The sequence below is a fragment of the Benincasa hispida genome, chromosome 2, assembly GCF_027475165.1.
Source record: "Benincasa hispida cultivar pf3 chromosome 2, pf3_genome.v1.1, whole genome shotgun sequence".
NCBI classification, from domain to species: Eukaryota; Viridiplantae; Streptophyta; class Magnoliopsida; order Cucurbitales; family Cucurbitaceae; genus Benincasa; species Benincasa hispida.
This window is the reverse complement of record NC_143479.1, coordinates 59,710,781-59,726,943: the sequence shown is the minus strand read 5'-3', so window position 1 is coordinate 59,726,943 and position 16,163 is coordinate 59,710,781. Positions and strand designations below refer to the sequence as shown.

The 16,163-nt window shown below is 34.4% G+C and overlaps 2 protein-coding genes across 3 annotated transcripts; one reads left to right on the top strand and one right to left on the bottom strand.

Moving 5' to 3' along the window:
* Positions 1 to 4,894: 4,894 nt before the first annotated feature.
* On the bottom strand, positions 4,895 to 9,807 carry LOC120070913 (EEIG1/EHBP1 protein amino-terminal domain protein). Of its 2 annotated transcripts, none has more exons than XM_090311285.1 (5): positions 9,429 to 9,807; positions 9,177 to 9,295; positions 8,912 to 9,091; positions 6,367 to 8,690; positions 4,895 to 6,226 (listed from the first exon to the last, which is right to left on the bottom strand). In XM_090311285.1, the coding sequence occupies exons 4-5, from the start codon at positions 8,670 to 8,672 to the stop codon at positions 5,071 to 5,073; spliced, it is 3,462 nt and encodes a 1,153-aa protein (XP_090167411.1). In that variant the 5' UTR covers positions 8,673 to 8,690; positions 8,912 to 9,091; positions 9,177 to 9,295; positions 9,429 to 9,807; the 3' UTR covers positions 4,895 to 5,070. The 2 variants fall into 2 exon arrangements, with proteins under 2 accessions (XP_090167411.1, XP_090167410.1); XM_090311284.1 differs by having other exon boundaries at positions 9,177 to 9,286; positions 9,429 to 9,785.
* Positions 9,808 to 12,347: 2,540 nt separating this feature from the next.
* On the top strand, positions 12,348 to 16,163 carry LOC120071909 (oxidoreductase/transition metal ion-binding protein (DUF3531)). Its single transcript, XM_039024327.2, has 7 exons — positions 12,348 to 13,105; positions 13,399 to 13,484; positions 14,355 to 14,433; positions 14,510 to 14,569; positions 14,725 to 14,846; positions 15,167 to 15,238; positions 15,804 to 16,163. Exons 1-7 carry the CDS (start codon positions 12,743 to 12,745, stop codon positions 15,904 to 15,906), a joined length of 885 nt encoding a protein of 294 aa, XP_038880255.2. The 5' UTR covers positions 12,348 to 12,742; the 3' UTR covers positions 15,907 to 16,163.

Sequence of the window (16,163 nt, the reverse complement as noted above, 5' to 3'; positions counted from 1 at the left end):
CAGTGCTTATATACGTGTTAGACAAAGTAAAATGGAACAAGAGCTCTAAAGTGTGTATTTATTGGGTACCCTGAAGGAAGTAAAGGCTTTAAGCGATGGGACTTTAGTTCTAATTGAAGCATCATCAGCAAAGATGTGATATTTAGAGAAGAAGAGTTCTATATGGTGAATGAAAAAGGAAAACAACCCATAGAAACATCATATAGGTAACTATACTGGCTTTCGGTGGAGTTCCAACCTAGAATAGGGAATAACTTGACTGAAAAGGAGAATGTAATTGAAGAAACTCTTGAAGAAACAGTTGAACCAGTTCAATAAGAGCAAATCTCACCATCATAGGATCTATCTAATTACACTCTTACTAAGGACAGAAGAATAAGAGAATTAAACCACCAGCTAGATTTGTGCAAGCTAATTGTGTAATAAACTATGCTAATCTAGTTGAAAATTTTCTAGAAGATGAACCACAAAGCTTTGAAGAAGCTATTCTAAGCAAAGAGAAGAACCAATGGCTTAAGGCTATGAAATGTGAAATGAATTCTTTGCAAAAGAATAACACTGGAAACTAGTCTCTCTGTCTCCCCACAAAAAGTTCATTCCTTGTAAATGGATTTTCAAGAAGAAACTAGCTAAAAATCATGTTGAAAGGGTAAAGTTTAGTAGCCAAGGGCTTTAAACAAAAAGAGGAACTACAGTGAAATATTCTCCCTTCTAGTCATACATCAATTGGATTGCTACTTGCAATTGTTGCTTATGAAAATTATGAGTTGGAGCAAATGGATGTGACCACTACTTTCCTACATGGAAAGCTAGATGAAGAAATTTTTATGGATCACACTAGAGGGTTTGAAGTTGAAAAAGAAGAGAAATTTGTGTGCAAATTAAATAAGTCCTTGTAAGGCCTAAAGCAAGCACCGGTACAAACGTTTTAATTACTATATGTGCGAGATCAGTTTTATTAGAAGTCAATATGATGCATGTGTATACTTCAGGAAAGTTAAAGATCAAAGCTTAGTATATCTCTTACTTTATATGAATGATATGTTGGAGAAATCTACCGAAGTAAAACAAATTAAAAAGCAATTAAGCTCTGAGTTTGAAATGAAAGACCTTGGTCCAACTAAAAGAATCCTTGGCATGAACATTAGCAAAAGAATATCTCATGTGAACTTTTTCTCAAAAGGAATATACAAAAAGGATTTTGACCAAGTTCAATATGTTGAATACAAAACCAGCAAGAACTCTCGTGGCTCAACATTTTAGACTTTCAATCAAAGACAAGCCTAAAGATGAATGCAACTGAAAGCCTTGTGTATCTAAGGTCATCATAAGATTAGACCTTCTCCGTTGCTCTAGTTTTATCAGTCGTTTTATGAGTCATAAAGACTCATTGTGAAGTCACCAAGTAGATATTCCGATTCTGATTTACTCTACAAGCCATCTAGTTTTACTGATCTAGTTCTAAGAGGCTTTGTAGATTCTAATTTTGTTGAATTGACAAGAGAAGATCTTTAACACGCCATACCTTCCTATTTGAAGAGAATGTTATCAATTGGAAATCAAACCTACAATAGGTGGTTGCTCTTCCAACCACTGAAGCTGGATTCGTAGCTACATCAGAAGCAGCGAAAGAAGCTACGTGGTTGTAGGGATTGGTCAGTGAGCTTGGTTATGAACAAAAACAGGTGGAGTTAATTTGCGACAATCAAAATGCAATTCACTTAACAAAAAACCAACAATTCCATGAAAGATCGAAACACATAGATGTTAATTACATCTTGTCAGAGACATAGTTGAAAAAGGAACAATCATAGTTTCTAAAGTCAAGACATAAGACAACACAGAAGATTTTCTAACCAAGTCTATGACAAAATCAAAATTTTGACGGTTCAAATTCATTAACATGGTAGGATCTTTGATAGCTTTGTGAATGTCCTTAATTTTGGTTTTCCACAAGCCAAAACCTCATTTTCTATCAAATTTCTCTACCCATATCTTACCTACATTGTTCCAACACATGTAAATCAAAAGGAATGATTTTTTTCTTTCTTCCCCTCCTGTTTCAAACCCATTTTCACCTGAATTAAACACCTAGCGACTTTGGCAACATCAAGGGTGTTGGGCCTAAACTAAGGCCGAAATAAGAGTTGATTGAACTAGCTTGACGGACATAAACACGGTCTCTAACCAAACTCTTCTGATTGAATTGATCAAACAAAATTACTCTCAAACCTCTCACTCTCTAATGGCATTACATTTAGCCACCTTACCTTTTGTTTTTAATCATTAATCACTCTACAAACTCCGCCATTTACCGTTATAACTAGAAAATCGATTTGACGAATAAAAGAAAGTTACGTGATTCGGTACAAAGACCTATATCTATAGAAAAGGAGTTCGATCTTGAAGAAATTTCAAAGAGATAAATACACACTCAAATTTTTAATTTCACTCCTACCTTTTATACTTAAGGTAGAATTGGTTACATGATTTAAAGAGGCATGAATTTTATTTTGAAATTACCATTGGTTTCATAATTTCACAAAGGATGTAAGTTTTCGACTTCTTAATTGGAATTGCAAAATTATTTCTTTGCTAGATTTGGAATTATGAGTGGAAGAAAAAAGGATCAATTGCATTTTTTCTCACATCCTTTTTTAAAAATATTTAATGCATCATCATATTCTGAAAATGAAAAGATCCATAAAAGTTCATTACTCACATTTTGAAATGCGAGGATCGACAAAAATAAACATACTTCCCTAATTAATTTGAAATCTATTATATAATTATAATAGGTTTTTTGAAAAAAAAGATATTACAAAAAAAAAATTCTTAAATGGTTATCGGATGAAACCTTTAAAATAAAAAATAAGATGTTTGTGCAAGCGAGTAATCATAGTGAATCAATATTGCAAGGAAAGAATCGTTTGATCATAAGTTATCGTATGATCTATCATTCCATATTGCATATGACACAAAAGGCTAACTTCTACATCAAAGTAGTATAATTGTAGCCAAATCGAGTGTAGGTCAATTAGCATACGAATTTGTTAGTAACCACAAGATCGGTAGTTTGAATCTCCTCTCTCATTTGTACTAAAAAAATAGTATAATTGTATAGTTGATTTAAAATTTATGGTTGGTTTTTCACAATAGGTTTATTTTCTAAGTTTTCAAATCTTAACCTAAATTGGTGGAAGTATGTTTAGAAATATTAATTTTTAAGAAATTAAGGTTTTGTTTGATAACCATTTAGGTCCCATTTGGTACCTATTTTATTTTTTGTTTTTGAAAATTAAGTTTTTTGACACTATTTCCACCTTTAAATTTTTTTCTTTATTATCTACTTTTCACTAATAGTTTAAAAAATCAAGCCAAAATTCGAGAACTAAAAAAAATAACTTTCAAAAAGTTTTTTTTGTTTTTGAAATTTGCTAAGAATTCAACCATTGTTCTTAAGAAAGACAAATCATTGTAAGAAATGTAGATGAAATAAACTTATTTTCAAAAACAAAAACAAAATACCAAATAGTTACCAAACGATGCCTTAGTTTTTTATTTTTTATTTTTGAAAATTAAGTTTATAAACCTCTCTTCCACCTCTATTATCTACTTTCTATCAATGTTTTCAAAAATCAAGCCAAGTTTTGAAAATGGTTATTTTTAAATATAGAAAGATGAATCAAAATATTTATAAAACATAGCAAAATTTTAGAACTAACAATGATAGATACTATTAGACACTAATAGACTGATAGACTTCTATCAAGTGTTTATCAGTGACATTGTTAGACACTGATTCTATCAGTGTCTATCAACGTCTATCATTCATAATTCCGAAATTTTGTTATATTTTGTAAATATTTTCAGCAGTTTTACCATTTGAAATAATTTTCCTTTTGAAAATCTATTTACGCTATTTTAGTTTAATAATAATGTCATACGGGAGATTTAAACTTTTGATTTCTTAATTAAGACTTGGAGTTTAAATTTTTCTTACGTTGACTTGGTCACTCTAAACTAGAATTGATTACATATTTAAGACTTCTACGGAATGGTTTGAGGATGATTTTTCTTTTTTCTTTTTGAAAGAATTACAATTTTAGTCACAGAATTTTGAGTGTTAGGTGCTTGTGTGGCTTGTTGAGGGAAGAGAAGTAGTGATTATAACATGTTCACATCACGCCATTTTTAAAATATGTTATTTACTAACTTTTAGATTCTCCTGAAAACATTTAATAAAACTCAAATTTTAAATTTATCAATTAAGATTAAATTTTATTTTATATATCTATTTTAAACAATTATTTAATCTCAAGTTATAAAAAAAATATGAAGTTCATTTTATTTATTATATCTAAAACGCGATAATTTAATATTTATTTATCAAACATATGTAACCAACTTGTTCAAGTATAAAGTTGAAATTTATCAAATACTAATACGCTTCATATTAAAGTTAATTTTACAAAAACTGCCGTTAGCAATTATTTTAAAAGTTACATCAATCCCAAATAGAGCCTAATACTCAAAAACTAAAAAGGTCAAATTTTTCCTCCTTTTTTAAGAGCAATACTTGTGTACCTATCTTTATACATCTACTATCATCACACATATAAAAAATAAATTAAAATATTTCAAAAAAGAAATAAAACGAATTTATTACTTAAATCACACCGAAGATAAGTATCGTCCGAAATACACCCAAATATTTTCCTATATTTAATACTTGGAGGGAGTGACCCTAACAAGAGAACTAGGATTTAAAATTTCTATGTAAATCATTCCCAAATGTAATCAAAGTGAACTGACTCATTAGCATACATATTCTCCTTGAAGGGATCAAAAGGGTTGCACTAAAAAAAAAATTACTCACATCCAAAATGATAAATTACAGAAGAAAACCACTCAATCTCATAATTTGTGTGTATTTATAGATCAATACAGATTCTTCTCATAGTTCTTAGAACTGATGGGTTACCTCTTGGATGAGTACACTCCACCTGAAGGACTAATGATATTTGTACATTGAACAGCCCAATTGCTAGGAAGCAATACACCCACCACTCACCTTAACCTGAAATTTTCATTAGGAAATACAACATTTGGGTTCCTTACAAGTGGATTTAGTGCAGAGAAAGCTTTCCACTTGGCCCCAGATGAGATGCTCCACAAGGAATCTTTCTCTCTATCCCCAGGAGGTTGCACCTTCGACAGTTCGGGAGCCGACGACTTCGGAGCAGCAGCCTTTGTCTTCAGAAACGGATGTTTCTTGCTCTTTCCCATGCCATTGGCGACCAACCATCGTGAACCAGATTTCTGTTGGTTGGATGTAGAGGTTCCCCATAGTTTCTTATTGGGCTCAGTTTTGATACCTGCAACATGAACTTCCGTGATTCTGAACTGAGGAATGCCTTGTTGTTCAGAAGCTTTCTCCTCTGGTTCTTCCTTTCTCTCTATTCTTGCAACAATCTCGTCCTCCTCGTCGTAGTTGTTTCGTACCTCCGAAACCGTGTTGTAGATTTTGGGTTTTGGTGGGATGAACACTCTCTCCACCTGGATAAGAGAAAGCATTGGGGCACCAACTGGTTCATAATTTCTCAATGGATCACGGAGTTGCACCATGAGTGCCACAGTGAAGTTGTTGCCTAGTAAACCACACTTTCTGCTAGAACTCTTCCCTCGCCTTCCTCCTTTCGTGCCACCATGAATGAAGTCTAATGAATTAGCATGATGAGCAGCAAGTACTTTAGAAGTATGTTCGCTGATAATTTCTTCATCATCAAGTTCCCCAGAATCCAATCTCATCCATTCATCGAGAGAGAGAGAAAGACCCATTAATCCATCAACATCATCACCATTGTCTTTTATGTCCAACAATTGCAATCCAGCAGTTCCTTCCAGTCCAAGCGACCCACTAATGTCAATTCCCTTGCCCCGAAGAGCTGAAAATTCTCCTATAGACTGTGCACTGATGTTTGAAGGTGCCTCGTCCTCTGACATTCCTGACTGTATCCTCAGCCCTTCCATTGAAAGTGCTTCAATCTTGTCCAAGGCTAGAGGAGCCACATCTTCTAAGGATACATATTCCGTCTCAGGCTCACCACGCATAGAGTTTGAACTAAACTTTTCGTGCCTAGAACCGGATGATTTTCCCATGGAAGTTTTTCTTCTATCAAATGGATCTTGCTTGAACACCGGTTCGCTCTGAGGAATACCTTGCCTATTCCAATGTAGAGATAACATATAGTTAGACAAGATAATAAATAACCTCATAAGGAGAGAGAGGGGGGAAGAGGGGTGGGTGGGGGGTGGGTGGGGTGGTGGTGGTGTTGGGGAGTTTTGGAAAATGAGACCACAAACCTCTCAGAACCCTCCAAAGTAGTAATGGCTTCCCACGCTACTTGTTGCATTGTTTTCCCAGTTATATCTTCCAAAGGCATCAACTTATTTGCTTGCATAGAGAGTTTTTCAATTCCAACTGAGGCCAGACGTTGTAGTATTTCCATTATCCCTGAACCCATTTCGGCAGGTACTACCACGGGGGTAGAAACCTGCATAATCAAGTTCCCGCCGCTCTTAGCATTCTGAAAAATTGCAGGATTCATAGATCGCAAAAAACCTCCGCTCTTTGTCTGGATAAATGAACCCAGTCCTTCTCCAAGAGGAGGCAATTCAAACGGCTCTCCACAAGGCATATCAACTGGACTTCCAAACCCATGAGAGCTGCTTGATGGTGACTGCTGAAAGGCTTCCTCATTCAAGCCCCACTTGTGCATCAAAACCTCTGTCTCCAAATCTTCCAACATCTTTGCTTTCATCTTGCTCCTCCTTGCTTCATCATCTATGAAGCACATGCCTTCATTAGCATCAACGGTTGAGGGCATATCAAAAGCTGTATCAACCATGTCTCCAAACTCAGAACTTACATTAAAATTATAACCACATGCCGGATAATTCTCATCTTCAATATCAAAATTGAACAAGGAATAACCACCAGCTACAGCTTCTTCCTCAAATTGTCGTAACAGCCGCTCTCTTGGAGACTCTGGCTCACTTTCAGAACTCAAACCAGATGGACTTTGCTCAAGCCCCAACATACGTAAGAAATCACTTTCCAAAAACTCATCCTCCAAATCAAGGGACATACCCTTTCCAGTTGGTTCATCACTTGACTTAAATTCTGAGATCACCTGCTCTTCCTCGGGAGACTCCATTGCCGCTGACTCCAGTTCAGACACACAACTCAAGGCTGATTCCAACTCCTTCAGGATTGATTCTTTGGTGTAAATATCATAATCATTGGAAGAACTATTGCATGCAAAAACCTCCTCAGTGCAGCTATCATGTTCCTCCTCCTGCTGATCGACCCTGCTACCCTCTTCATGAGCCAACGATAATTCATTTTCAATTGCAGGGCGTCCATCTGAAGAGGAATCAACATCTTTTACATCAATTTTCTCCACCTGTTCCTCAGATGACACTTCAACCCCTACTTCAATTTTCTCCACCTGTTCCTTGAATGGCACTTCAATCCCTCGTTCAACAAATGAGAACTCAGTTCCACAATCAACGTCAGCATTTTCATTCTCAGGGGCAGAAGGGTAAGAATCGGATTTCATTGGACGACAATATTCAGTACTTACATTGAGCTCAGGGTTGCTGTCTGCTGAAGCCTCCAACTTACCATCATCAAATTTTTTGTATAATAAATCTACCGACTTGGCAAGTTCTAACTTAGGTATTGGTAAAACTTCATGAAGATCCTTTATATCATCTACTGACTGGGATGATATGAGAGAATTATTGTTCATCTTTCCAGGAATACTCTCAGTACTCTGTATTCTGCTTCTACCACCAGATTCACCAACCAACATCTCGGATTTTCCAATATCATACTTATTCTGCTTTGACTTTAAGGAATCGCCAATCTGATTTCCAGAGGCGGTTAAATTATCACCCACTACCATGTATCCAAAACTAACACTCATGGTGGCACCTTTAGCCTTACCAGATAATTTAAAACTTGTAGCCCACTTTCCAGAGCTCTTTTCTTCTTCTAACTCCTCCAATGTTAGGGGAAGCAACCTTGTGAGGTCAACCCGATGCTTTCCCAAATCAACCTCTGAAGCACCATATACAGAAGCATAGAGTAAAAAATGCTTGGCCTCATACTTTGCAGAATGATGGGGTCCATTCCCACTACCATGTACTGTACAAGTACAGTTCAACTCCTCTTCAAATTCTACCTTTCCCTGTACAACCTTCTTGGGGCGAGTAACCAATAAGCCATCCCGCCTCTTCCAGAACACACTTAGACTAAAATCGTTCAAGTCAGAAGGTAACCCCTTGATTGAGTGAACTTGGAGAGAGAAACAACAATTAAACCTGCGGTTTCGAACATGGGAGAATGCCTTCAAAGTCTTCCAACTCCATATAGATTTCTTATCCTTGCGTGTTGGATCTTCATTACTGCTTTTTGGCTTCAACTTGGGATCAGGAAAATTGGTTTTCCCAGTAGATCTTTGTCGAACATTGGCAACAGGATTTGAATTCTTCGATAGATTTTTGTTCAGATAAAGAGCTTTGCTTATGGTTTCTATCTCATTCAACAACTTCTCACTGCCCGAACGGTTCCCAATCTTCTTCGAATCAACTTTCGACAGCATCGTCTCTCACCAAGAGCTCTGAAATTAAATTAAACCAATATAAACAAGCAATTCAAAAGTAACTCACACATCACAGATACATCCAGTTCAATTGATCTTCTTTATTCAAACCATACAAATAAAACATTTCTCATTCAATTCAACAAATAATTGAAATGCCTCCCCATAATCCACCTCTAGTTGTATAAAATTCATTTCGCTATAGTGCATAAGTAAAACCCCGATGAAGAAATCATTACCAGGTTCAAGCTGGCCGGAAATTATGCTGGTGAAGCGAACAAGGAAGGAACCCTGAACTACCAAACCCAAATCATAACCTCTTCCGATTCCGGGAGAGAAGTATTTCAAAATCGATGAATTTGAACGATAATGATTGAATATATTTTGTCCCCAAGCCCTAATCTTATACAAACTTCAATCTGTTGGATCAGAGAAAGATAAATGAGCGGCAAATGGCATTAGTTCATAAAGATAAATTAGTTAAAAATACGAATGAGATGGTACCAGCCATGCAAACGCTTGTGTACATTGATGGTGTACTCTCAGCTGACCACTTCCTCCATCCTTCCATTCGTTTTCTCAACCATACCTGCAGTCGACTTCTTTGATTACCCCTGCAACCACTTAATACAAATCAGATATAATGAAAACATTATAAAACCGATACAATTGACCATCGGAAGTGAAAACAGCATAGAAGCAAAACCAACAATAAACTTCAAATAACCTAAAAATGGCAGATCGAGAGAAACTTACGAGAGTTTGAAGGCAGTGAAGATGGTACACAAAACCCTAATTTCTGCCTCACACCTCTTCCGATTCCGACAGAGAAGTATATTCAAATCGATGAATTTGAAGGATAATGATCGAAAATATGAAGAAATGGGAAAGTGAAGAGGAGTAAAACTATAGACGAAACCCTAGAGAGAACGCGATGTTGGCATCGCGTTTAATCTCCCCCAAATCTCTCGATCAATTTGTTTCTTCCCCAATTTTGAATTGCCGCTGCATCGTTGTTCATTTTCAAATCCAAATGAATAAAGAGTTTTCAGTAAGCGACATGATCTTTCCATTATTTCCACTTTCTACCTTTCAACTTTCCACATTTTGATTTGCTGTCAACTAAATTTAATTTATGTCCGAACTTTAGGTGGTATCAATTTAAATTCTAAATTAATAGTTGTATCAATTTAAATTCTAAATTTTAGGATAGTGTCAATTTAAACTCTAAATTAATAATTGTATCAATTCAATTTAAACCTCAAACTAATAATTATATTATTTTAAATCCTAAATTTTCATAAGTATATCAATTCAAACCTAAATTTTTATAAGTGTATGTAAATAAAACATAGTAAATGGTTTAAATTAATATACTATGAAAATTCATGGTTTAAATTAATATACTATGAAAATTTATGGTTTAAATTGATACAATTATTTGTTTGGAACTTATATTGATATATTTATGAAAGTTCAGTATTTAAATTGATATAATTCTTAAAGTTCGAAATATAAATTGATATTTCACCTTAATTTTATTCTAAAAAAGTTAAAAATTTATTTTCAACATTTATATTTCTTTTACTCTACGACCACTAAAATTAAAATCCTATATTATCATTAAAAAAAAAAAAAATTAAACCCTCTAATTTATGAGAATTTAGAAGCATCCTGTTATAGGCACGTGAGCATTGTTATATATACATACATATATATTGGCAAAATTTTGAGGTTATTGTCCGAGAAATTTCGGTCAACCACAAATTATCATGTTATTAATTTATATTGATGATCGATAAATTTGAGATTAATTACAAATTTACATGTGTTATCAAATTAAATTAAAATTTGTATAATATGTAGTTTTAAATTCCATTGCCTGCTTTTGTGTTATGATATTCCAAATGATTTGAATGAAGTCTCGAATCAATGAGAAAAATGCACTAAAATAACGAGTTAGATTGCTGGGATTGTAGCTCAACTAATTAGAACATTGTTCTAGATAGTGATAATGACACTAGGGTTGGCAACGGGATCGGGACGAGGCAGGGGACTCCATTCCCACCCTATCCCCAACTAGGAACCCGGTTAGAATCCTCAGTTTGACTCAATCCACGATCAAACAGGAGACCTGACCATGCAGGATTTTTTGCCAACCCTAAATGACACGAAGAAGTCATGGCTTATTATATATATACATACATATATGTGAGTGTCGAAGTTAGTTTATGCATTTCTACAACATTTAATTCCTAAGAAAACTTGTGAGATATTAAATCTTAAGTAGGTGGTCATCATAAATTGAACGCATTCTGTCTAATTTATTATTAAATTCATGGCTTTTCTTTAAAGAAACTCAGTTTTTTTTTTTTCTTTTTTGTTAAACCCATTTATGATGGTTAACATGTCATTGATTTGTAAAATAGCGACAAGTTTAGTTAAATCCTTGAAGTTTAGATTATTTATTTAAATGATCCATTATAACATAAAACATTTCCTTTTAATTTTTAAATTTCCAAGTTCATAAGTTTTTCTATTCAAATAAATAAGTATAATGCGGTTCCACCAAGTATACTTTGACGATGAGCTATAAAATGAATAATATCGGGTAGAGTAGAGGAGAGAATAAAAAACGAAAACGAGACACCTCGATTCTTATTTTTGTGAGTATTACTTCGATGACTCAAAATAAATATTGTACCTTTAAAGTACAAACACACGATGAGCAATGAGTTGTTACTTTAATCTTACGTTATTATAACTTAATTATAATAGTTGGTGTTTGTGGTGTAAATTATTTTAATTTAGATTATAATAATTTATATTTGTGGTGTAGATTATTTTAGTTTGAGTTATAATAGTATGTCTTTAAGATGTAAACTATTTTAATTTGATGAGAATTAACATAGTTCTTGACTAGAGATATCCACGGGGTGGGATGGGGCCGGGGATGCCATTCCCTATTCCCGTCCCCGCTCTCCATTTCATTCCCATCCCCGCTCCTCATTTTATTCCCCATCCCCACGAAATTCTCCACGGAATCGGATTCCCTGCGAGGAATTTTTTTCGTTACTCTTTTTTTTTAAAAAAAAAACAATTAATTTAAATCACTAATATGAACAAATTTTAATTAAATAATTAACTTTATCACTAAATTATTTATTATTTTATTATGATTAATTTTATATGACAATTTAAATTTAAAAATAAATTAATCTAATTTCTGTCCAAAAAACTAATTAATTTTTTTAATAGAAATAAATAAATATAAATCAAATTATTCACATATATAATCTAAATTTAAATATATTAATTATCTTTTCCAATAAATAATCAAATTTAAAATTTAATTGTAATATTTATATAATAAAAATAATAACATAATATTAGATAATTATACTAAATAAATAGGTAAAAACCAATCGGGGTGGGCCGGGGACGGCCCTGTCTCACGGTAAATTTTTTGCCCACTCCCTTTTCTATTCCCCGCCTAATCGAAAATGCGGGACCCCAAAGAATCTCCTCCGAAAATTAGACATCTCTATTATTGACTCAAATGTATCTTAAATTTTTATTTGATTTATACTCTTTGCTCATATCATATCGGAGTGAAATTACCAAAATAGACCCATCTACACACAAATTAAGATAGCTGTCTCGTTCCTTTGAGTTATGTTTTTCTGTTTATTTTTTTCCCAGTTTATCCTCATCTCTATTTATCTCGCTCGCTCTCGCTCGCTCTCGCTCCTGTTATTACTTTGGGTTGATTATTTTCTCCCAACTCTCTAATTTCTCTCGCTCTTTGCTCAGAGTAGCAGGAGTCCATACTTCAATTATCCTGGTTTTCTTTATGCTCTTCCGGACTTTTAAGCACAGAAATTTGAACACCAAGCCTGTTAAAAGCGAGAGCTAAATCGTTATTTGGATACCCAAATCAGCAGCATCGCTTGCAGGTTGATTTCCAGTTCATTCCAACTTCCATTTCTTTCCAGATTAGAAGAACATTTGATCTTCAACTTTCTATCGTTCAAGGTTTTCAATCTCCACCATCGCTTCCACCGAACGAAATGATTGTCTTGCCATTCTACAACTCTATTCTCCCCTCGCTTCGTCTTCCCGTCACAACAATTGACGCTAAAATTTCCCGCCCAACCAACCATTTCTTCTCTCCATCTTCGATCTCTAGACCCCTTCCTCGGAGTTTTCTAACCACAGCTACCCGCGACCAAAAATCGGAAATCCAGAATTTCCCCTCCACTGAAATCGAGGCGGTGGATGAAGAACGCGAAGATTACGACGATGGAGACGACAGATTTTGGAGTGAGAGTGGATTTAGAGGAAGAGAAGGGGAAAAAGACTACGATCGAGACCCTGAATTCGCTGAAATTATCGGAGCTAGTCTTGATGATCCAGAGAAAGCTCGGTCCAAAGTAAAGCTTTCTTATCTCTTCCCCGTCAATCACCTTTTCACTTTTGTTTTCTATTATCCCATTGTGGGTTTATCAACGAACTAATAAGTGGAGATTTTATACTTCAAATTCTTGCTACCGCTTAATAGAAATCATCTGTTTATTGGGTCATCTGTTTATGTATTTGGTTCGTTTTAGGAGTGCAAATATGATGGCCTAAGTTGAAATGTCTGGATAAACATGTAGATTGTTTATTAGAAGCGTTCTCGTTTTCAGCTCTCGGTGTTTTAACTTGTACGAGGTCCAAATTGCAGATGGAAGAGAGGCTGAGGAAGAAAAGAAACAAGATTTTGCAGCCAAAGACGGGATCAGGCGTTCCAATAAAAGTTACATTCAATAAGTAAGATTAGTTTTACGACTTGAATTGACGGATTGTCCAATGAAATCAAGTGCGAACTCTCATTTCATATTTTATTGAAGCAACCGCTCAACTTGCTTTTCCATCGCACATTTATTTTTGGATTTCAGTCATTTTTTAAACAAAAAAGTTTCAGACATGCTTCATTTTATTATGAGAATAAATCCTACGACTTATAGTCCTACAAAAAGTTTCGACATGTTTCATTGGTACAGTACTAGATTTAGCTTTTCGTAGGCAAAATGCTTAATATTTACAACACTAAAATGGTTAAAGGTCAAGATACTGCGGGACAAGAAATTAATGTAACTTGTAATCTATGGATGAATGCATTTCATCTGACTAATGCCTGAGGCAGTAAAACAGAGAACTCTAATGTTGGACTATCTATACAGCCACGATTTCATAAATGCATATGGTTTCTCCTTGGTTTGCACTAGAGTTGGGAGCTAAATTCTAATTTAGGAAGTTTTTTCTTAGGCAACAAGCATATATAAACTGTAGTTTATGACCCATTTTGTATGCATAGCAATTGCACCACAAATAGTTTTGGTATATTTCTGATAACTGAGAATTTTATTGCTTCGTGTATGCTGAATCCTGGCTGTATGAACCGATAGAATACATGAATATTTCCCAGTTATATTCCCACGTACGTCACATCCATTATCTCTTTAATCTTTAGAACATAGTTGAGAATAAAAATAATTTGTAACATTTTTGCATTTGAGTCTTCTTTTCTTTTTCTTCTCTATATATGAGAATGTTCTGTTAAATGTTTGTCGTCTAACATAATTGTGCATGACATTCTCCCCATTCCATTACATATATAAGTTTTCATGTTTCTTCCAGATTTGATTTCTCAAACTCGTATATATGGTTTGAATTCTACAACACTCCATTGGCAAAAGATATCACCTTAATTTGTGATGTAAGTTTTTGTTCCTGTTATGTTACCTTCTGCCTAGAGAACTTCAGTGAATTAGATTTATTATCTTTGTTCACAGACCATAAGGTCATGGCACATCATTGGACGCCTTGGTGGATGCAATTCAATGAATATGCAGGTAAACTCCAATATCCCTAATCTAAATTTCGCCGTATATGTTCTTTAGCTATGCCCTGTTTCAAGTTAGTAAAAGGGTTTGCCTGATTTTGTTTGGAAGATCATCAAACTTTATGAATCACATTGGTTGTCGTTCATTTAAGTTCATCTCTACAGCTCTCTCAATCTCCTTTGGATAAACGACCAAGTTATGATGCTATTCAGGGAGCTAATGTTACCCCAACCACATTTTATAACATTGGGGATTTTGAGGTTCAGGACAACTTGGCTCGTATATGGTAATATCTCTCAATCTAATTTCCTTGATGTCGTGGTCCAGCTCTAGTGTTTTTCCTCCTTCAGACATTGTTTTCTTAATGCATTTTTTGGAGTGATTTTGAAATAGTGAAAACCACTTTTGTCGTATTTAAAATCACTCCAAAACCTACTTTTAATCACTCAAAATCAATTCAGTGTTTAACTTTACTCTTTTCAATGTATTTTTCATGCTACTAAAATTGATTTTGAATGATTAAAAGGTGTTCTTTGTTACTAGGAAAGAGCTAAAGATGCCAGTGTTCACATTCTTTCTCATTTATCTGCTTTACTTTATGCACAGGGTTGATATTGGGACCAGCGAGCCGTTGCTTCTAGATATTTTGATAAATGCACTAACCCAGATAAGCTCCGAGTAAGTTCCTACTACACTTCTTACCAATGTTTTCTTGCCCAAATTTAGTTTCCATTTAAATACTTTTGCTCATCTGCTGCCTGTGAAGTATGTAATAGAATCACTAGATTTTCACCCACTTAGAATATGATGGAGTTATTACGACCTTACTTGAGTAGGAGCTGTTCTATAGGTTGTACAACTGTGTCCTTGAGTTCTAAAGAACATGTTGGAGCGATTATAAAATTGTTAGAAATCACTTTTGACGTATTCCTAATAACTCTAAAACACACCTTTAATAGCTCAAAATTAATTTAATATTTAATTTTACATTTTTAAATGCAATTTTCATATCATACAAATTGGTTTTGAATTATTAAAAGCATGTTTTAGAGTGATTTCCAAAATGACAACGGTGATTTTAACCCTTTTAAAGCCACTCCCAAACATGCACTTACATCAATTCTTTTGATCTGGATTTTGCATTTCTTCTAATGCTTATGCACTCTCTTATACTCATATGAGCTCTTTATGGATATTGGGTTTAACATTTACTTTCCTAACGTTTGTTTATGTTACAAATCAGCTATGTTGGAATCAAACAATTGGTATTTGGTGGATCTGAGTTTGAAAATTGGAAAGAGGATTTGACATCAGAAGATGCTGGTTACAGCACTCACAAAATATAGTGAACTTCCTTACTATCTTATGAATGCTTCCGTTGATGAAGAGGAAATGTGGGGAGATATTATGATGAATAAACTGAGATTGTATGGGAATTTCCTCTGTTTGTCAAGGATAGGAATGAATCACATCATTGTTAGCTAGTCTCTAGGAAAGTAGTAAGAAGCTTTTTGCAATTTTGTAGTAATGAAGGAGAGAAATTAACCCAAAATTTGTATATTATGCCTTATAGTATGGTTGATAGTATTCCAATGTTGGCTCA